Here is a 23,137-nt window from a genome sequence, read left to right on the forward strand (position 1 = left end):
GTGTGCACTGTCTTAAATATATTGCTGTAAGTGACTCTTCGGAATCAATTATTTAGTTATTTTCATTTCATATGTGCATGGAGGTAACGTCTATTTTTTACAGAAATTGGATAGGTACAGAGGGCATTTCCTTCGTTCTGACTGCATGCAGCTGTTCAATAAATTTATTTGGACAGCATTGGAATTTATTTTGTCCGGCTACATTGTTAATTGCGCAATACTTCTTTAGGCTTCCTTTGATAATGGTATTTACTCATGTATCAGATATGATACACCAGGCAGTTAGCGGCAATTTTTGTCACTTCATCAGGTTTCGTAATTTATAAGCAGGGATTTAATTCATTGCGCTCGAATAATTTTACTTCTTCGAGTGCAGATTACCTCCGCTTTCTTATTAGCTACTGATTCTAGTCAAAATAGTGGTAATAATTTGTATCATAGACCAGAGTGTGGCTCCTGCGCTCATTCGGCATCCTGTGGTGGCCAAAGTAATAGTGTATTAGACATCACTATACACTGCACTGACTGCCAAAAAAGACGTCTTTCTAGAGTTAGTCGGAGGAAGAAAATACCAGATTTCTAGATGGGAGCCATGAGCCATGTGCTACCATATTAATTTATTTAGATCGGGTCTGTTTGCAACTAAAAATATTTTTGTTATTAAATGTCGTTTCCTAATCAATAATGCAATTCCCATTCAGTTAGTGCTGCTTAGGAGCAATTTTACATTTTTGTAAAGTACCCTTAACTGCATGGTGTATTATATATGATACGTGACAATATTTCGCAAGTTATAGTAACACAATAGTTTTTCAAAACAATGATTAACACATAGATACAGACATTTGCGTCGCGAATGCGGGACACTAATGTTTTTGCAGAGAAAGAAAATATATGCAGTAAGGGGCTAAGCCTGGAACTTACTTTTGCAGATCAAAACTGCGCGTTTACATCAATTTCTTAACGCGGAAGCACCCAGAGAAAGACAGGCGGTTATAGCGTTATACCTTAGGCGGAGCTTTATAGTCAATATTTATTGACCGCTTGCTCCAACGCCCTACCTCCACACCGCAGAAATTGGCGAATAGATATGGCAGGGGACTCACGCTGAGGAATCACCGCCGTACGCAACATGACTAGCGTTCCAATTTCTCTCATCGTTTCGAGTTGTAGATCGTGAACCACACGTGTAGCTCCGCTTTTTCAACTGTAGCTATGTCATATCTACCGAACGCCTGCACTGGGCGATGCCCCCTGCGTTTTCACAGGTATGGATGACTTGTCAATTGTACGCACTCTAAAAACATCTACAGAAAGCATTATGTTGTCCTAGCGAAATTTGTGAGTAATTTGCAATGGTGAGGCCGTTGCGACAACCAAAGTTTCTGTAAGATCATGACTATTTCGAGTGATAACAAAAGAAAAGTACTACAGGCTACAATACCTACTGGAGGAAACCTATAGAAGAGACTACAAAACGATAGTGCAGGAAAACTATAGAAAAACATACTACAAAAATACTCCAGAAACATTGCGGAAATTCAGAATTGAAAAATAATTAGAGAACTACAGAAGTGTGACGTTAGGACGGAAGTACAAAGTTTTTGATGATATTATTGAATTGTTGGTGCAGATTTTTTATCTGTTGTATAGGCTCGAGGTTAATTTTTTGCCTCTCATAATTGTCATGTAGGGTTCACTAAGTTGCATTCGAGAGGATGCAGGATTGTCACGAAGTTAAAAACCAAACGATGTAATTTAATGGAAACGTGGAGAATTCGGCTTGCGGACAGCTACATTAACGTAGGGAGGAGGTAACGGCGAATGGGAGGGTGACGCTGTAGTACAATGCATTGCTTGGCGCAGACCGGGTAATACAAGAGACGCAAGTGGTGGAACTCATCTTGTGTACTCGCTGTGTAGCCATCAACACGTCTTCCACATGCAGCCTTGTGCACACCCGTGGCGGAGTTGCAGAGAACAGCGATGCACATTCTCGTAACCTGGCACAAATACGTATGCACGCTTTCAGAAGTCTTAAAACTACACAGGCGAAAGTCTACACGCAGACGATGCACCTGTGCGAGCATGCGATCCGCACTGTGCACCATGTAGGTGCACACAGCAAGGCAAGCGCGTCACGGATAGATTTTTAAGCGCATTTCACACATGAATAGAAAAATAGGCTTGTTCGATAACCATTCATCAGTTATTTTCTTCGTATAAACAACGAGCGTTCATTGGCTAAAAGCATTTATCCAAAGTATCTATTTATCTAAATGTATCTTCGTCTCAGTGCACTGAAGACTATTGCAAATAGCATGATGAAATATTATAAATTGTCAGACTGTTCACGTTCAAGCAGTTCGTTCTTCAACTCCTATTTTGTGCAGGTAGCATTTCATGTATGCGTATAAAGTCGTGACTGATGGAAGAGAGTTCTATGATGTCGGTTAACGTTTAATGTTTAAGAAGTCTCAGAGCAGCTTCAAGCCGAGAGAGGTAATCCTCATGTTGGCTCACAATTTTTCAGAGCAGTTGCGTGACATCCTGAACTGAATGAGCCTGTAAGGCTGCATTGTCATTTCATGAGAATGGTGTTCGAATGGAAACCCAGCTATCGTGTGTCAGCTTAGCCTCCTCATCAGCCCTTGCATTTCCCGCAGTGCTACTAGTAGTATGTAGCAATTTATTGTTATATATCGAAAAAGAAGGAAATGATGTTTGCCAGCTTCGGTATCTGCTGTCTGTTATCTGAAGCACCTGAACTGGGGTGGTTTCGCAATGCTGCACTGGCTGAAAATCTACTGAAGCTTCGCGGTTTGGCTGCAGTCGGACACCTCAACTATCAAAAATACAAATTGCTCGATTACCTGCTCGCATGTGCGTGCTGTGATACATTTTCTCCAAGTTGCAGTGAAGATTGAAATCGAACAGTATAATCCAGTGGTTCGTGGTCTACTGTCCAATGTTTCAGGTGGCCTCTGTTATGGCTGCTAATTCGGCTTTTATGAATGAGGCTTTCGCTTGACTGTCAAGCGAGAAAAATGGTGCAATGAGGTATTACGATCGCTGCTGCTGAATAACTCTTTGCTACTTATCCGCTAAGAAAATCTTGTTCTCAATACATACCTGGGGGAGATATATGCAAGGCTAAGTGTTTGAGCCAAGTGACGATTTGTGCGATATATTTCATATCTCTTGAATCGCTACACTCACGTTCAAATTTCGAATTATCCGTATTGTCAACACGGTAATCTACTGGGGCAAATAGGTTCACGGCATCAACTATCGTCGCATGCTGAACGCTGGGAATAGTAGGCGTCTTCACTAGTAGTACTAATTTTGGCCAAGGGGGTGGGGGAGATAGCTAGAGTAGTTCCGCGAATGCATCTGTAATGGCTGCTGTCGGAAGTGAAGGCAGGCATGCTCGGGTGCTATGAAGGGTACCTAATGTCGACGCCTTTCAGTGTAATCCAAAGAGCACCCTTAAGGTACGATACTGAGCATTTACCCCGGTTCAGTAAACCTTCTACATAGAAAGGAACGCCTGACATTATTTTTGAAAACGGACCACCCCACAGAAGTTGTCGGCTATAAAGCTGGCAATTCTTGCAAAATTTTGCAGTGTTTCTCTGAATAAGCAAACCTTTATCTGGTAGCTCGTTGTCCATATTGATAGCTGATTTATGTTGTGTCACGTATTAAAAGGTATGACCTCAATTTGTGACGCATTACTCTGACTTCAATTGGTCCGGGATATTTTAAGCTATGTTGGAGAGAATATTGCTTTTTTAATTTTTACGCGCATCCTTGGCTTGGCGCGGAGCCAGCCTTTGAATTGGGAGTGATAACCTACCTATTGACAGAATTTGTATTGTCAATATTTTCGACTGATATGCTTTAAATCGTGTATGTGAGCGGTTGTACAGTTAAGTTAGTCGTGTTAGCGCTCTTGTTGCTCGAACTACTCTGAGTCGCCCTATTAAAGTTCGCACTGTATCCTCGACCTGAGGATGTATTCCAGACCTTCTGCTTTAGGCGACATCACCTTCGCGGAATAGCCACCGTCGTACTCCATCATCAGTGTCGGAAAATCTAGACAGCGGTAGTTCGAAGGAAACAATTATGCTGGAACCGTATGCACTGTCTGACTCTACATTACTATCTATGGTAGGGAGCAGATACAGCGGGTTAACCACTATTGCATTGGCCAGTGATGCCACCACAAATATGACAATGAAATATATACAGGAACAAGGTGGGGGTCAAGGAAAGCTGCCGCTTGCAACACTCTTATTCCTTCCATTCACGTTTGTGGAGCACACGTTTGTCATAGAGAAGCCGAGTTTATGGCGTCTGTTTGGACATTTCAACTGAGATTTGCGATATGGTTAAAGTTTCTAGAAATGGCGGAGTTACGAGCGTGGTCCGCTGCACGTAGATGAGTGCGCTGCCCTTGCGCCTGTACGCCTCTAGGGAAGAACGGCTCGGTTTTCAGAGGAACCATCAGCGTTTCGTGGGAGACGGCGTAGAGAAGAAAATCAGTCCGTGGTTGGGCGGGAATTGGTGCTGTGTTTTGCAGCCTGACTCGCTTGTTGAAGCTTGTTGCGAAGATACCATCAACACCAAAGAAACGAATATTGGTGACGTTGCTTCATCTTGTAGTGAGCCTTGCGATATAAATGGTGTTGCCAAAGAGAACTATGTTCTTCCGTTTTTACGTTAGCATTTTCTAAAGCGCAGACTTATCGCGGTTTTCTTGTCTGTAGGCAGGTATATTGAACGCGAATTCAAGTACATTGTGAACGGCAGCTTGATCGTAAGCCCACGTGACGCTTTATTATTTACACATATGGCGGTTTCCGAACCTGGCGCTTTCAATAGCTACAAAGGCAGACAAAGAGCTATGTTATTTTGAGGCAGAGACGCACGGAAAAGAAACATGTTGGCAGGAAAGTGGAATCGAAATAAATGTGGAAGAATTACAAAGTCAGGGCACAGGGTCTCGTGAATGCACGGCCGAGGGGGTTTATTTCGTTCATGTACTTGGATGAGGCCAGCAGTGACAGGAGAGGTTTTTGAGGAACACAGAATAAATGCCCCTGAAACCTTTGTTGGGTGATGATTTATTCATGCTTTGACAACGAAAATCTCTTGCACCACTTTCAAACATAACATCCGCCTCTAAGAAACGAGCATAAGAAAAAACAATACGTCATAGTTGAACTTCGGTAAAGATGCTCGAACGGTTTAGCATTTAGAGAAAGTCACAAATCTTGGCAGTAATAAATGTCTTTAGTTCGGTTATGTTTTGCATAAAGAAAGGACATAAAATTGCAGATGCTATGTCGACGGATTGAACCCATTTTGCAAAACGGCATTCAATGCGACTAGTAGCTGAATCATAAGTGGAAGCGGATGGAAGACACCACCCTGAAAGCTGCGCAAAGATAAATGCATTAGATTTTGATACAGAGTCATGCTATAATTTCTGCTGCTTAAAATGTACAATGTAAGTAGGTTTATGGCATAAATAGGAAGCAAGGTGTATCCCACTTCTCGATGAATACCTTAGCCGTGCTTAAGGAAAGGGAGAAAGCTGTGAGGGAAAGAAGAAAGAGAGATGTGTTGTAGTGGAGGGCCCAGGAATAATTACGACAACCTGGGAATCTTCAACTCGCACTGACAGCGCGCAGCAACCGCGCTTCTTTTTTCTTCTCCTGCGGTCAAGTTCGAACCCCGATCACACATTCCGCTTGCGCAAATCAGTAGGCAAACAATTTCAACCAGCTGCAGACTGTTAAGGTTCGCACAATCATTCAATACTACTGTAACGTTTCTCTGTTATCGGAAACAGGAATGCTATGTAGTGTAATACAATCTTAGGCATGTCTCAATGACTGCGGTACCTGCTTAATCTTATAATATCAAACAAAGAATTTCCTCTACGGACTTTACCTTGTGCATGCCAGCGGACGCGTCACGCAAGCTGTCAGCGCCCCTAAACAACACCGCTGCGCACTCATGCAACAGAGGGCCACTTTCTTCCGGCCGATATTGACACTTCCCTTCCAGACATCATAAATCCTTTTGTTTGTTGTGTATGTGAAAGGCTTGACATTGCTCGAAGACATTTCGGATGACCACATCAGTTTCGTTTTTAGCAGAGAAGCGTTCGTTGTTTGTTGACTTTGCTAATGCCTCAGTAGTGTGTTTTCTCTGTTTTCTGCGCCTTTTTTCTACCAAAGTTTTTACTGCTCACTGCAAAGAAATTTGCTTGTATGCCTATCTCGCCTTCCCAAACAGTGATATTTAGAACATATTATCTGCCTAGTCCTTGTTCTTATATTAAACACATCTTTTCAGACAGGTAGACCGACAAACCGATCTGTAACCTGTAAAGAACATATGTAGGTAGGTAGAGTAGAGGCAGTTTGAAGATGGAAGGAGAAGTAGCCGTCTCTTTCAAATGTTTCGTGGACTAAAATATATCTTCCGTTCGCAGCTCTTGCAGCTTCGCCCAGAAGAGCGCATCTCGCTGGATGATGTTCTCGCCCATCCTTGGGTAGTCCGCAATGCTGACACCACCGTGGAATGCAAGACACGATGAAGCGAAACCCTCTTCTGAATGTTTTGCAGCTCCCATGAAAAGAAGAATCTGACCAGCCTAGGGGATTCAAGCGCCATCTCCGAAAACGTGTGATCCGTGTTTGTGTGCTTTTTTTTTTTTGCCAATGAGCTTACCTTTGAGGTCACGTCCTGTCCTGCGTAATATGCTTTCTCATGTTGGTGTCGAGGTGAATGTGAACTTTGCGTAATGTGAACAGTTTTCATGTGGACTTCTCTGTGGTGTGCTCTGTGACGCAAATTGCTTCAGCTGACTACTACAAACTCGGTACTGCCATGTTGCAAGCAGCATCATGATGAATCATCACTTCGAGCTGCGTCAAAGGCCAGTTTGACCGATCTAGTGTTCCAGCGTCATTTTGTAGCGTCCAAAGTGCTTTCCAATCGCTTGTTTGAGCGCTAGACTGCGACTAACATCTCAGAGAACTGAGAGGCAGTCCCATGCGTTCCTGGGTTCATGCGTTCCTGGGTTAGAGCAGGTGTCTAATAAATGTGTAGTATGTGCCGAGTACATTGTCGGAAAGCATTTACACATGCAGGGGCACTGAACTACCTCAACCCGCTGTGATCCGTAAAATAAGTGACGTCTCCGGCGTGGTTCTATTATTGATATTATGCAGAAGGAGTGGTTCGCTGAGATTATGTTACCTCTGAAATGTTTGTTAAGGAAACTTTTTTTTTTAATAATACATCACGACCTCCCGGGATTGTTGAATTCATGTACACTAAAATAAAGCTTCCTTTTGATTAAAGGTTAGCACGCTCAATGAAGTAACAAGATCATCAGTGTGATCTAGGAAAATATTATAGAGAAGGAAACGCGTACCAACTCCCTTAGCTTTGCTCTGGACATGCAAAATCAGGCAGGTATTCGGCGCTTCTGCGCTATTGCAGCAACAATAGGGTCGACCTGTTCGCACATGTCTTCGCGAAGTTAACACTCAGAGCTGTCGCGTTATTCAAGTCACGCTGAAAGTCTGCCAGTCCACGTGGTGAGGGGAGGCTATGCTTCCGATGGTTGCGGGAAAGCTTTAGTATCCAAAATATTCTATCTGCCTTCACGGAGACCTGGGGTCCTCGAATCCCGGTGGTTTGTCCGGCCAGTTTGATTGGACCTAGGTTAGTTTCAGGGTGTGAGCCCAACTATTTAGTATTGCAACGGTCGAAATTTCTGGAGTCCTCCACTACGGCGTCATTCATAGCCTGAGTTGCTTTGGGACGTTAAACCCCACAAACCAACCAACAAATTTTCTGTTTCTGTCTCTAGATCAATATTTTGTAGTCCCGTACACACTGCCATCATACCGGCCAGATCAGCCCTAGCTTTCTGAAATATTTTCATTTATCTTGGATCACTTCCGGGTACCACTGCTTAAAGTAGTTTTTTTCTGGGGGGGGGGGGGAGGGAATGAGTGTAACGTTATAAAGCAACTCAGGGTATGAGAGACGCGGTAGTGGAGGGCTCCTGATATTTCAACCACTTCGGATTGGTTAACGTGAAGACATCGCACAGGACACGAACGCAATGCTTTTCAGCTCCACGAAAAGTGACCGCCGCGACCGGGATTCTGTTTTAAGAGTCCTTGTCATGTAATCTGCATCCCATGTAAAGAGAAAAGGGGTCCTGTGCTACACTGTCCTATATTATGAGAGTAGTCCGCTTCCTGTGCTAGATGCTCGATTAAATTGCGATCCTGTTATATTATACTCTAGGATAGTGCAACAGGGTATCTCTGCGAAGAAAACTTCCCGTGAAAGCGGAATACTCTGCCAGGTAAGCAGGGAATGCGCGTCGACTTGAGAGCATGCCCGCGTGCCCGTCTGTGGTTAGCGCGACGAGGGCGGCACCTGGTGGCTCGCGGAGAAAGCAGGCAGCGCCCGTCAGTCTTTGCGTCTCGGGTGACGGGCGAGCTTCTCCCTCTGAATGACAAGGACGAACTTTTATTTCCGCTGCTGCTGAATACTACTCACTCCGTGGTCGCCATCATTGATATTAGTTTTGTACTTTTTTTCTTGGCGCAGGCCATTATGCGCAAACACAAGGTTACTGAGCTTCTTTTATAGGTGAACGTGAAAGGTGTTTAGGGAATACAGCTTATTTAGGATTCATAATTCGTTACGAAAACCAAAAACAGGTGAAATTTCAACATGTTGGTTGTCACCTAGCAGTTAGCAAGTGTGGAATATGATGTTCGTTGAAGAATGGAGTAAAATATCTTTCTTAACTGTTCAAATTTGTACACAAGAATAAAATGTGGTTCACGTGAGCTCAACTCCACATTGTCTGCATACAGGTTTTTGGTCTCTGTAAAAAAAATGTGCTTTATGCGTGTATGTTCAGTATGAAGACTGCACGAATTTACATCAGTGAAACTCTCCTTCAGTGTGCATCACTTTAATTCTCCTATGATGCGTTTTATTGCGTGTAACACCTCCATTCTCCTATCATGTTTATTTTTGTGCGTAGCTTTCTTTTAGGGCGTAGCACTACTAGCTGCAATAACGAATTTCGCCGATGTCTCTCGGAACTTGAAGTGCAGAAAGAGAAGTTAGCGACGCGCGCGTAGCACGGCTCAGCAATAAGCAGGCAGAGCACCTCCACAGCGGCAGCAGAAGCCGCTCTGTCTTAATTCTCTTTCCTCTTCAGGTTCGCAGAGATGGACAGAATGTAAGATGGAGTCCAAACGCGGGCGTAGTCTGTCTTTGGACTCCATCTTACATACTGTCCATCTCTCTGTGAACCTGAAGAGGAGGAAGAGAAGACAGCCACACTCGCATCACGCGGCTTAACAAGTAGGGGGCGGAGCGGCCGCGCACCCAGTGAGAAAGTAGATCGCGTCATAGTTGCGGGCGTCGCGACTGTGACCGAGAGACTCTGTACAAGTGTGTATTACTCCGGAATGAGCAGTCGTGTGTCGCTCACGCGTCTTTAACTTCGGCATTTCTCCTCTCGCATCAGACACTCTTCAGCCTTCGCAGACAGTGGACGTGTACGCGCGGAGATCCCTGGACTTCGGCTCCGAGTCGCTCACCGCATCTTGACGCAGCTATTGCTTACCTCCGCGCATTACCTAGCGCGGTCATTAAAGCGCATTTCTCTGCTCTTAAATAACCTTTGTTCGTCCTGGAGACCTTCTTTTACTGCTTGAAATGTGTTGAATTCGAAACTCCCATGATGGTAAAACCACCGCTATACAAACTTTATATGCAGGTCTACCAGCAAGATTCAATAATGAAACTTAATATCATGGTTGGTGATATTAACAAGGATTGCCGTAAACATCCTAACTTTGTGAGGCACCTGGAAGAACACTATAATATAACATTGGCAATGCCTACAAATATAGTTATCACGTAGTTGAACAGCGTACTAGACCTCGTAATTCAGAATGAAAATGAAAATAAACAATCAAACATTTGCACAGAGCAGAATGATATCCATGAGAACGTTTAATATAAAAAAGCAAACAAAATTTAAAATTTATGAAAAGTATAACAGCGATAAGCAATTCTACGCATCTACTTTGCATTCGATTAACTATGAACATCGGCTGTATTTTTTCCTTCATTATTCTATTTCTCCAACCATTTATCTCTGAACCTTCTTTTGATAAATACATGGGATGTGTGTAAAGGATGTGTATGTTCTTTATTTTCTTGTTTCGAGCTTGTACAGAACATGAGACAGCTCTGTCGTTGCAATATATTCTGACATTGCTAAGAACCCAGAGCGATATTACCGTTTGGCCTTGTGTTGTGATTTTTCTGTCATGAAGGATGTTTCCCATTTTAGGCTCAACTCTATTTTTAAAATATAGTGCTATAAGCAGGCTTAATGAATCGGTATATATTATGTTCTTTTTATGCTTCTGTTTCATAATTTTGTCTACAGCTACAAAAGCAGGATAACATTCAGCAGTAAATATTCATGTACAATTTGGTAGCCTTACTAATATTTCCCGGTGTTCTTACACAACACCACGTCCAACATAATTTGCCGTCTCTGAGCCATATGCAACTAAATTCGGTGCAGTTTATATGCTTCTCTCCCAGCTCTAACTATTCTTGCAATAGGTGTTCATGTAGCATTTGTTTTTGTCTGAAGTCTGTCAGCGTGAGTTCGCATGTAGAGGGAAGGCAGTGCGAGGGCTGCAACGAATAGGACCTCTGGACAAGAGTAGAAGTGTTTCATTACTCCTAAATCTTGGCTTACTTCTTCAAAGCGGAGTAGTTTGGACCTATAGTTGACAGGGGTTTGTTAATAAACAGTGTTGTGGAATTGTACTTTGTAATTATGAGGTAACAGAGCTGTTTGTTTTGATTTGGTTTTGTTTTGGAATTTAACGTCCCAAAGCGACAGAGACAAAGAGAATCTGTAGTGGCGGGCTCCGGAAATTTGGCCTCCTGGGCTACTTTAACATGCCCCGACCTCGCGTATTAAAAGCTTTGATGTAGATCTTATTTCGAGTATGTGTTCCCTCTTAAGCCTCATTCTCCGGTCTCCAAGGGGTGGTTCATGCGTTTACACGCAGATGCTCTTAATGGGAGATGTTCTGTGGGCACCATTACAGAGATGCATACTAAGGTTATGTACATGGTCTAATCGCTGCACATAGCATGGTCTCGCAGAGCCATACACTATGCAACTGTAATCTAAACTGGAACGCACAACAGATCTTTATATATGTAATAGGTATTTTACGTCAGATCCCCAATGTTTCCTTGATAGAACTTTGAGTATGTTAAGGGAGTCAGAGGCTTTCTTTTTAAGGGCATTATTGTGAATTAGGGATGTTAGTTGTTTGCCAAACATAACACCTAAAAATTTGTATTCACTTCTTAAAGGCAAAATAATTTCTTTCAGGTATAAACAGAGTTCGGTCTGTATGCCTCGTTTCATTGAAAATATCACTGCCGCCGTTTTCTGCGAGGCAAACTGGAATCAAGTTTTTCTGCCCATGTTGCTACATTGTATATTGGTAATTGCATTTGTCTGTGACATGTAAAAATATCGATAGATGTACAAGCTATCTGGAGATCATTATGATAAAATGAATATTTATTCCGTTTTCGAATTATTTTGCCAATCGAATTCATTTTCACGACAAAAAGCGTTGCGCATAAAATAACGCCGTGAGGTACCCTGTTCTCTGGAACGAAGCTTCTCAAAATATTGCAGTTTCGTCGGTGCGCCGACTTTTTTTGGAGCGATCTTTGAAGAGCAAACGCAAGGTAAGTTATGTTAAGCCGTAAGGTAAGTTTGTTGTTCGGCAGGGGTGGCGCCCACTAATCACGGAGCGCAACGAGAGGACAAGACAGGAACTTGCCGAGCAGTCATGCCCATGCCACCCGTACACCCCGACTATACCCGAGTATGGCATACGGAAGGTGATTAGCCGCTCAAGGTTAACCCTGGCTGCCACGAAAAGAAGAAAAAGCAAGAAAAGAGGTGAAGAAAGCGGGGTGTAAGAAAGAGGATAGAAAGTGAAATATGCAGCGAACGATAGGAAAAGGCTACTGCCGATTTCTCCCGGTCGGTTTAGCAAGGGGGTGCCATATATGCCAAGCGTGGGCCAAACTGGTATGTTGCATCCTCCAAGGGGCCTTAACGGTCCAAGCATTCGGCGTCGGCTCAGCCACCAAGATCCCTTTTTTTCCCAGACAAGGCGATGCAACGTACGGCTGCGTGGGTGCTCGGGGCCCGTGGTGCCGCACAGTACACGCAAAGATTTGCATTAACAGATGCCGCCTTCGGCGACCAAGTCTATGAGGGATACATATAAGTTATATTTGCACAAGTGGCACACAATGTACACTACTGTGTAAGTGCAGAGTCATGTAAGGTTATAGAACGTTACCATTCATCATTGATGGATATGCTTTTTGCGCTTGTATGTGCTGTGACATTGCAAACTGGCGTAGTTACATCGTCCTAATTTGGTAAGTTCGGCGATTAAAATCAACATCTGCTTTTGTGCTAATGGGACATACACCATTTTCTCGATAACAACACTTCCTGGGCTCATCAGTGCGGCTTTGACTCATATCGCGTGGTCGAAAATTACGACTGCAATACTCTACAATGAAAACTCTGCCAGACAGCGGCTTCCCGAGTGCAGCAGAAACACGCATTTAATTTCATGGTTCCAAAGAACTTAGCCGCGAACTATTTGAAGCAAGAGCATTATTTTGCTAGGGAAAGATTTACTGAAACATAAACAACCGAACAGTCCACGTTTTTTCCAGCAGAAACTAATGTTTCTGTGTAATAAATAGTGATTGAGCCAAGCGTCGGTACTTTTATGTGACGCTGCTGCGTGAGCCTGTGGCTCGGTTCCTGAGTGAGTTCCGGCATGTTCAGCGTGGGGCCACTTGGAGGGGCTCGCGCCACCTGTGCGGAGGCCGTGCTCCAACAGCTGAGGAACTGCCGCCTTGTTTCAATGGCTCAGACTGGCGAGACGTCACCTTCCAGGTGTGCTAGCACATGTGCTGGGGCATCTTTACAGGTCCCCTTCAGATCTGTAGCACTGAAAAGCAGGTAGAGAGGTTTGCAGGTTTTGTCTGTGTGTATGTTGTCAGGCTAGTTTGTTCTACATAGTGTAGAAATTAGCACAGATAATTGGACAGACACAGAAGCGACATATACAATGATTGACAAGCACTTATCAACCAGCAATGGAAAAACAGGAGAGGTGGGCCCTTTCTTTTGCAGGTTTTGTCTGTATACATGTTGTCAGGCTGGTTGATTCTGCATAGTATAGCAGTTAGCACAGGTAACTGGACAAAGACACAGAAGAGACATATACAATGATTGACAAGCACTTATCAACTAGCAATGGCAACACAGGTTAGGTGGGCCCTTTCTTTTGCAGGTTTTATCTGTATACATGTTGTCAGGCTGGTTGATTCTGCATAGTATAGAAGTCACCACAGATAATTGGACAAAGACACAGAAGAGACATATGCAATGATTGACAAGCACTTATCAACCACCAATGGCAACACAGGAGAGGTGGGCCCTTTCTTTTGCAGGTTTTATCTGTATACATGTTGTCACGCTAGTTGATTCTGCATAGTATAGAAGTTAGCACAGGTAAAGAGTGCAGCGGTGGCGTAGCGGTAGAACATCCGCCTCGCATGCAAGAGGACCGGGGTTCAAATCCCGGTGCCGCGCAATTCTCCACCGGATGAAAGAAAAAAAAAATCCGCGTGTTGATGGAATTGCATAAACAGGTTTGGCGTGCGACCTGATGCCGGTGAACACCTCCGGCAACGCACTCCCTCACCAGAACAGGAGTTGGCCACCCTGGTGCAGTAATTGGCCAAAACCTCCTATGATAAGCTCCATAAAACCCCGGCCCTCAGTCACCAGCGGCTGCGGAACAACTGACCACGGCGGCGGTCAGACCTGTGACGCAGCAGGGGGTACTAAGAAAGTCTGGCTCCGCTGGACAGGCCGCCATTGGAAACTGACCCTGGCAACGTTTAATGCTAGAACCCTAGCTAGTGAAGCTAGCTTAGCAGTGCTGTTAGAGGAACTAGAGGGCATGAAATGGGATGTCATAGGGCTTAGTGAGGTTAGGAGGCCGAATGAGGCATATACTGTACTGAAAGATGGGCATGTACTGTGTTATCGAGGCTTACCAGAGAGGCGACAACTAGGAGTAGGTTTCCTTGTCAATAAGTATATAGCGGGTAATATAGATGAATTCTATAGTATTAATGAGAGGGTTGCAGGCATCGTAATTCGGCTTAATAAGCGGTATAAACTGAAGGTTGTACAGGCCTATGCACCTACATGTAGTCATGATGACCAGGCAGTTGAAAGCTTCTACGAAGATGTAGAATCGGCAATGCGAAAAGTAAAGACGCAGTATACTGTACTAATGAATACCTTCATGAGTACCTGAATACCTTCATGAATCATGAATACCTTCTTCAGCAAACGGAAGAACCGGAAATGGACATGGAAAAGTCCTAACGGAGAGACTAAAAATGAAATTGACTTCATAATGTGTTCAACCCCCGCCATTATGCAAGATGTAGAGGTAATCGGGAAAGTGCGATGCAGTGACCACAGGATGGTGAGGTCCCGAATTAGCCTAAATCTGAAGAAGGAACGCAACAGATTAGTAAGAAAGAAACCCATCAACGAATTAGCGGTGAGGGGGAGGGTAGAAGAGTTCAGGATCTCGCTACAGAATAGGTTTTCAGCTCTAACTGAGGATGGCGACATTACCCTAGAGGCAAGGAACAATAATTTCAGAGATATCATTACTGAGTGCGCGGTAGAAGTAGGCGGTAGGATAGTTAGAGAGGATACCGGTAAGCTGTCTAAGGAGACGAAAGATTTGATTAAGAAACGCCAGAGTATGAAAGCTTCCAATCCAACAGACCAGATCGAATTGGCCGAGATATCAAAGCTAATCAATAAGTGCAAGGTGGCCGATATTAGGAAGTACAACATGGAGAAAATTGAGCATGCTGTAAAGATCGGGGGAAGCCTTAAAGCGGTAAAGAAGAAATTGGGCATAGGCAAAAACCAGATGTATGCGATAAGGGACAAGGCGGGCAACGTCATCACTAATATGGAAAAAATAGTCAAAGTAGCCGAGGAGTTCTATACAGACCTCTACAGTAGCCAAAGTAGTCAGGACCGTAATGAGATTGGCGGTAGGGAAAAACAGTCACCCGTTCCACCAGTGACGAAGGAAGAGGTCAAGAAAGCATTAGAAACTATGAAAAGGGGGAAATCAGCTGGAGAGGATCAGATAACTACAGATTTGCTGAAGGACGGGGGGGATATCGTGCTAGAAAACCTGGCCACCCTGCATACGCAGTGCCTGGTGTCATCGACGGTACCGGAACCATGGAAGAATGCAAACATTATCCTCATTCACAAGAAAGGGGACTCTAAGGACCTTAAAAATTACAGACCAATCAGCTTACTGTCTGTTACGTATAAGGTATTTACTAAGGTAATCGCTAATAGAATCAGGACAACCTTAGACTACAATCAAGCAAAGGATCAAGCAGGGTTTCGGAAACGGTACTCTACTATCGATCATATCCATACCATCAATCAGGTGATAGAAAAATACTCGGAATATAACCAGCCCTTATACATAGCATTCATTGATTACGTAAAAGCATTTGACTCTGTTCAAACCTCGGCGGTGATGCAGGCATTGCGAAATCAGGGGGTAGACGAACCATACGTGAAAGTGCTGGAATATATATATAGCGGCTGCACAGCAACAATAGTTCTGCATAAAGAAAGTAACAAAATTCCCATAAAGAGAGGTGTTAGGCAAGGAGACACAATCTCCCCAGTACTATTCACAGCTTGTTAGAGGAAGTATTCAGAGACTCGGAATGGGAGCAGTTAGGGATAAGGGTAGATGGAGAATACCTCAGTAATCTGCGATTTGCTGATGACATTGCCTTGATAAGCAACTCGGGGGATGAACTGCAAATAATGATTGATGACCTAGACAGGAAAAGTAGAAAGGTAGGCTTGAAAATCAATATGCAGAAGACTAAGGTAATGTTCAACAGCCTCGGGAAGGAACAGCAGTTTACATTAGGTAGCGAAATACTGGAAGTAGTAGGCGAATATGTCTACTTAGGACAGGTAGTAACCGCAGACCCGGACCACGAAAAGGAAATAACAAGAAGAATACGATTGGGATGGAGCGCATTTGGCAAGCACTCGCAGATTATGACTAGCAGCTTACCGGTATCGCTCAAGAGGAAAGTATACAACAGTTGCATCTTGCCTGTACTCACCTATGGGGCTGAAACGTGGAGGCTAACCAAGAGAGTTCTACTTAAGTTGAGGACAACCCAGAGGGCTATGGAACGAAAAATGGTAGGGGTAACATTAAGAGATAGAAAGCGTGCAGAGTGGATCAGAGAAATAACTAAAGTTACCGACATTCTAGTAGAAATTAAGAAGAAGAAATGGACATGGCCAGGACATGTAGTGCGAAGAGAGGATAACCGATGGTCGCTGAGGGTAACAAACTGGATTCCAAGGGAAGGAAAGCGTAGCAGGGGGCGGCAGAAAGTTAGGTGGGCGGATGAGATTAAGAAGTTCGCAGGGGTCAAGTGGATGTAGCTAGCACAGAACCGGGTTAAGTGAAGAAATGTGGGAGAGGCCTTCGCCCTGCAGTGGGTATAATCAGGCTGATGATGATGATGATGATGATGATGATGATGATGATGATTAACGGGCCTTTCGCTGCCAATTGAACAAACAGACGTTTGGAAAGTATTCAGCAACAATCTATCCCTAACTGCTCCCATTCAAAGTATGAAGATTTCATCTAAGCAAGCTGTGAACAGTAATGGGGAGATCGTGTCTCAGCGCCTAACTAGTATCTTTAGAGGAATTATGTTTATTTATGCAGAACTATGGCAGCTGTGCAGCTGCTATAGATATGTTCTAGTACTTTTACCTACGGCTTGTCTACACCCAGATTTCACAATGCCTATATGACTGGCCGAGGTTTCAACTGAGTCAAATGCTTTTTTCGTAACCAATGAATGCTATGTACAAGGGCTAGTTACATTCAGATAATTCTTTCTATCATCTGGTTCATGGTATTGCTATGGCTGAAAGTGGAGTACCCTTTCCTAAAACCTGTTGATTCTTTGCTTGACTGAAGTCTAAGATTGTCCTAATCCTATTGTCCTAATTAGTCCTAATTCCTAATTGTCCTTTTCTAATTCATAGTTGTCCTAATTTGTTTTATGAGGTATCTACCTTAGTAAATACCCCATAGAACGGATAGCAAGCTGATTAGTCTGTAATTTAAGTACGTTGCGACCCCTTTCTTATGAAATAAAATATTATTTGCATTCTTCCATGATTCCGGTACTATCGATGTCACAAGGCATTGCGTATACGGCGTGGATAGTTTTTCTAGCTGATATCTCCATCCTCCAACCAATTAGTGGTTACCTGATCCTACCCAGCTGCCTTCCCCCTTCAAGAAGGTCAAAAGTGGTTCACGCGGCCTAAGCAGTAGCCTTGACATTGTCCCCTTCGCACTTAAGAATAAAAAGCTATTTAAGCGTAACCATGTTCTGAAGCTCTCGATGAATACCATGTTACCTATACTAAACATCTGCTAAGTTTTAAAAGATGATATTCAATTTTACTATTGCGAATACTGGGGACAGAAAGACGAATCGCCATATCGGATTTTAAGAGAGTACATTTCATTGCGACAAATTCATACACTACAGAAATAAAAATATTTGTGCCTGATTAATAATCAGCCGTTAATAAGCCGGTATAAATCGTTGAAAATTCCGGAACATTTCGAAATACTTACAGAATATCTAATGCACGAGAATTTAAAATTGTTGGTAGTTATATGACATGTGGGGCAAAAAAATTGTGACGGCATTGCAGCCTGCCATAACGTATGCACCCGCAGTGAACGAACATGCTGTTTCAAAGTCAGACTTCAAAGGCACATAAGGAATATTCAGTGAAAGGACTTGTCCATTCATTGAGTGCACACGCGATATCAGGTTCAAAGTGCCCGCAATACCTTGGGGGCTCTAAGTGTAGTGCTGCAAACTACGAACACTCTTTTATTCTCATGGGCTATATGATGCCTACTGCAAATTAGTTTCTGCATTTATAGCGAGTTGTGCCCGTCTTTTTTGTTACTGGTTATTCTTGAGCTACAGTGGCCTTCCCAGTTTATCGTTTGTGACTTGATCAAAATATCAGTTAGTTAGTTTAGTCTTCAGTCGTGTCCGACTCTTCGTGACCCTATGGATCATGTCACGCCACGCTTTCCAGTCTCTCACTATCTTCCCAAACATCACATAACTTCATCTGCAGCGCCTCGAGGATGCCATCTAGTCAACGCGTTTGCTGCCTACCCCTTCCTCGGCCACCCTCAACCTTTTCCAACATCAAATCTTTCTCCAGCGGCTCCTCTCTTCTCATCAGATGACCTAAGTAGCTGAACTTTAACTTTAGAATTTGACCCTCCAATGAGCAGTCAGGGTTTATGGTCGACAATATCGACTGATTTGATCTTCTGGCAGTCCAAGGAACTCTCAAGAGTCTCCGCCAGCACAATTCAAACGCGTCATTTCTTTGGCGGTCAGCCTTCTTCACAGTTCAACTCTCGCATCCATACATGACAACTGGAAAGACCATAGCAAGAGTTACACGGATCTTGGTTGGCAGACTAATGTCTCTGCTCTTTACTAGGCGGTCAAGGCTAACCATGGCTCTCTTTCCCAGAAGCAGGCGTCTCCTAATTTCATGGCTGCAGTCTCCTTCCGGGGTAATCTTGGAGCCTAAGAAGAGAAAATCTGTCGCAGCTTCCACTTCTTGTCCTTTGATGCTCCAGGACTTGATAGGGCAAGATGTCATGATCTTTGTCTTTTTAATGTTCAGTTTATGACCAAACTTCTCATTCTCTTCTTGTACGCGCATCAGAAGTCTCTTGAGTTCCACTTCACTTTCTGAAGAAACTGTTTATTGGGCTGACTTGCGTCCGCAAAACAACTAAGCAACTCGGCGGCGGCGATATTAACAAGCGTGCTCGTCGATCGTCGAACAAAGAATGGTCGTCACACTCATCAATGCTCAATTTAAAGGCTGCTCATAACAACTTAGATAACGACGCAAACTGCTACCAGCACAAGCTGGAACGTAGTAGAAAGACACACGAGTGGCTGGCATCTTCAAAACACATCTCGGTGCGTCTTGCGCTACAACGGAACTGATAAATGTGCGACTCGCGACATCGAGCATTAAGAAAGAATACAGAACTGATACGTGATCCAGAATCAGAGTGATAAGGCCGTATGCCGGCGGCTGTTAAAAAACAACAAATACAGTTTTGAAGGTTTCGCGGCATTACTCCCCCCTAAAGAAACATCACCCCGATGTTCCAACACAAAGCAACTTAAACATAAACAATGCAAAGTTTAAACACCACAGATTCTTTATGCGCGTAATATGGCTTCAGTCGTACATGTACAATGTCTGGGCGTTCGCGACGCCGTTGTGATGCTGACGTTCCGTCGGCTTTGACTTCATAGTCCAGCGGTCCGACGCGGCGAATGATTTTGTACGGCCCAAAGTATCGACGCAACAACTTTTCACTAAGTTCGCGACGGCGAAGTGGTGTCCAAACCCACACTAGGTCTCCTGGATTGTATTCTGCGTGGCGTCGTCGTAAGTTTTATCGTCGGCTGTCGGTGCGCTGTTGGTATTTAATACGCAGCCGTGCAAGTCGTCGGGCTTCCTCTGCACGCTGCAGGTAGGCGGCGACGTCAAGGTTGTCCTCCTTGGTTACGTGCGGCAACATTGCGTCGAGCGTCGCTGTGGGCTCCCTACCGTATACAAGCTTGAACGGGGTCGCTGTGGTCGTCTCCTCGACTGCCGTGTTATACGCGAAGATCACCTACGGCAAGATGGTGTCCCAGGTCTTGTGTCCAGCGTCGACGTATAAGGCGATCATGTCCGCGATCGTTTTGCTCAGGCGCTCCGTAAGGCCCTGGTCTGGGGATGGTACGCAGTTGTTATTCGATTACTTGTATGACTGTATTCCAGGATGGATTGCATCAATTCTTCCGCAAATGCCGTTCTCCTGTCCGTGATGAGCACTTCTGGGGCGTCGTGTCGCAAGAGAATTTGCTCGACAAAAAATTTGGCAACTTCTGCCGCGGTACCATTAGGCAGTGCTTTTGCTTCGGCATAACGGGTAAGGTAGTCAGTGGCCACGATGATCCACTTGTCACTCAAAGACAAATCTGGAAAGGGGCCGAGGAGATCCATCCTAATTTGTTGAAAGGGCAGGTCTGGGGGCGGAATCGGGTTTAGTAGTCCTGCTGGTCTGATAGGCGGCGTCTTGCGTCGTTGGCACTCACGACATGTTTTCACGTAGTGGGCAACTTCGGCAGGCAATCGCGGCCAGTAGTACTTCTCCTGGATTCGACGCAACGTGCGTGCAAATCCGAGATGGCTTGCTGTGGGCTCATCATGCAACACCTGCAGAATTTCCTGCCGGAGGTTTTCAGGCACTGCAAGAAGTTGCGCAGACCTGTTGGGTGCGAAGTACTTCTTCACGAGGAGGCCATTGCTTAACGCGAACGAAGATAAATGTCGCCTGAACACACCAGGAGGGGAAGCGGTCTTTTCTTCCAAGTATTCGGCTAGCGCTTTCAGCTCAGGGCCTGATCGCTGTTGTTCTGGGAAACTGCTGGCGCCTACCGGTCCCAAAAAGGCGTCGTCGTCATCGTCCTTCGGGGTGCGTCGACAGGAGCGCGTGATAAGCAGTCTGCGTCGGAATGCTTCCGGCCCGACTTCGACAGTCAAGTCGAATTCTTGAAGTCGTAGGCTCCATCTGGCAAGGCGGCCGGAGGGATCTTTCAAATTAGCCAGCCAGTAGAGCGAGTGATGGTCGCTTACCACTTTGAATGGTCGGCCGTATAGGTATAGACGAAACTTATAAGTGGCCCAGATGATCGCAAGGGACTCCTTCTCGATCGTCGAGTGAGGGACCTGCTAGCGTAGGCAATTACTTTCTCCTTTCCGGCACTCTTCTGGGCGAGAGCGGCTCCTAGGCCCACACTGCTCGCGTCGGTGTGACGTTCGGTCTCGGCGTTTTCATCAAAGTGGCCAAGTAGAAGAGGGCACTGCAGGCGGCGCTTGAGTTCGTCAAAGGCTTCTCCTTGCGGCGCTTCCTATTTAAAAAGTACTTCAGCCTTTGTAAGCTGCGTCAACGGTTCGGTGATGCGCGAAAAGTTTCTGACAAATCGTCGATAATAAGCGCACAGCCCAAGGCCTCGGCGCACAGCTTTCTTGTCGGCACGCGGTGGGAATTGTGCAATTGCAGCTGTTTTCTTCGAGTCTGAGTGAAGACCATCCTTGCTAACGATGTGACCTAGGAACCGCAGTTCTTCGTAGGCGTAGTGACACTTCTCTGCTTTTAGCGTTAGTCCTTATGACTTGATGGCATCCAGCACTGTCTGCAGTCGTTTTAGGTGGTCTTCAAAGTTTGACGAGAATACAACAATGTCGTCTAAATATACCAAACAAATTTGCCACTTCAAGCCTGCCAGGACTGTGTCCATCACTAGTTGAAATGTGGCTGGTTCGGAGCAGAGGCCAAATGGCATCACCTGAACCTCAAAAAGACCGTCCGGTGTGATGAATGCGGTCTTCTCGCGATCTCTTTCGTCGACCTCAATTTGCCAATATCCGCTCTTCAGGTCCATCGATGAGAAGTACCTTGCTTGCAAAGCCGGTCGAGAGTGTCGTCGATGCGGGGAAGCGGTTAGACATCCTTCTTAGTTATGCTATTCAAGCGGTGGTAATAAACGCAGAAGCGAAGTGTGCCGTCTTTCTTCTTCAACAAAACGACTGGTGTCGCCCAGGGGCTCTTCAATGGCTGGATTACGTCATCACGCAGCATTTCCTCAGCTTGATCGCGTATCGCCTGGTGTTCTCGCGGTGATCCCGATAGGGGCTTTGGCGTAGAGGTCGGGCGTGTTCGTCCGTTATAATGAGGTGCTTGTCCAGTGGTGTTTGTCGTACCTTGGATGATGACGGGAAGCACTCCCCGTAGCTGCGAAGAAGACTGAGAATCTGGTCTTTCCTGCTGTGGGACAATGCCGTGTTGGTGTCAAATATGGGCTGACGGAATTGGTGCCGTGCATCTTCCAGGGTTTGGTCGTGGAGGGCGAATATATCTTTGAGGTCCGCTAATTCGTCGAGAAAAGCGATCTTCGTGCCCTTTTTGAGATGCCGGTATTCTTCGGTGAAGTTTGTTTTCAGCACCTAAGCTTGACCTCTCCGGAATTTCGCGATGCCTCTTGCGATGCCGACACCTCGTTCTAAGCGCAATTGGATATTTTCTTCGATGATGCCTTCAGCGGTTTTGGAGTTTGCGCTTCCTACGCAGACTGCGACGCTTGTTCGTGGCGGCACGGTCAATTCTCCATCGAGGACGTTTAGAGTGATGCGTTGCGTTGAAGTCGTCGTAGCAGGAATGGCTTTGTCTGCAGAGAGTTTGATAAGCTTGGATCGCAGGTCGATGATAATAATTAATTGGTTCACAGGAAGGGAAAGGCGCAGTATCTGTCACACTTGCTCTGTGGACACCTGAAGCGCGCCGTAAGGGAAGGGATGAAGGTGGGAGTGAAAGTGGAAAGAGAGAAAAGGGAGCCGCAGTGGAGGGCTACAGAGTAATTTCGACCACCCGGGGATCTTTAACGTGCGCTGACATCGCACAGCACACGGACGCCACTTCGTTTCGCCTCCATCGATAGCCCTATGTTCATTTAGGAAGTTCATGCCTAAAATCACGTCGCGGGAGCACTGCTGCAAGGCCGCAAAGCTGGCGGGGTAAGTACGGCCATTTACGGTTATTTTTGCAGTACATAGTCCCGACGGAGTAATCAAGTTGCCACCTGCGGTGCGAATCAGCGGGCCATCCGAAGCGGTTGTAACTTTCCTGAGATG

General features: G+C 45.0%; 1 protein-coding gene across 1 annotated transcript in view; it reads left to right on the forward strand.

Moving 5' to 3' along the window:
• The window catches only part of LOC146184498 (aurora kinase C-like), a 30,437-nt gene extending 23,824 nt beyond the window's left edge, over nucleotides 1-6,613 (forward strand). Inside the window, exon 7 of the mRNA XM_084608570.1 lies at nucleotides 6,509-6,613. Within this exon, the coding sequence (XP_084464696.1) occupies nucleotides 6,509-6,613 (105 nt within the window). The remainder of the gene's footprint in view (nucleotides 1-6,508) is intronic.
• Nucleotides 6,614-23,137: the final 16,524 nt, after the last annotated feature.

This window comes from Amblyomma maculatum, chromosome 7 (assembly GCF_055883805.1).
Source record: "Amblyomma maculatum isolate TAMU_Amacu chromosome 7, ASM5588380v1, whole genome shotgun sequence".
NCBI lineage: Eukaryota > Metazoa > Arthropoda > Arachnida > Ixodida > Ixodidae > Amblyomma > Amblyomma maculatum.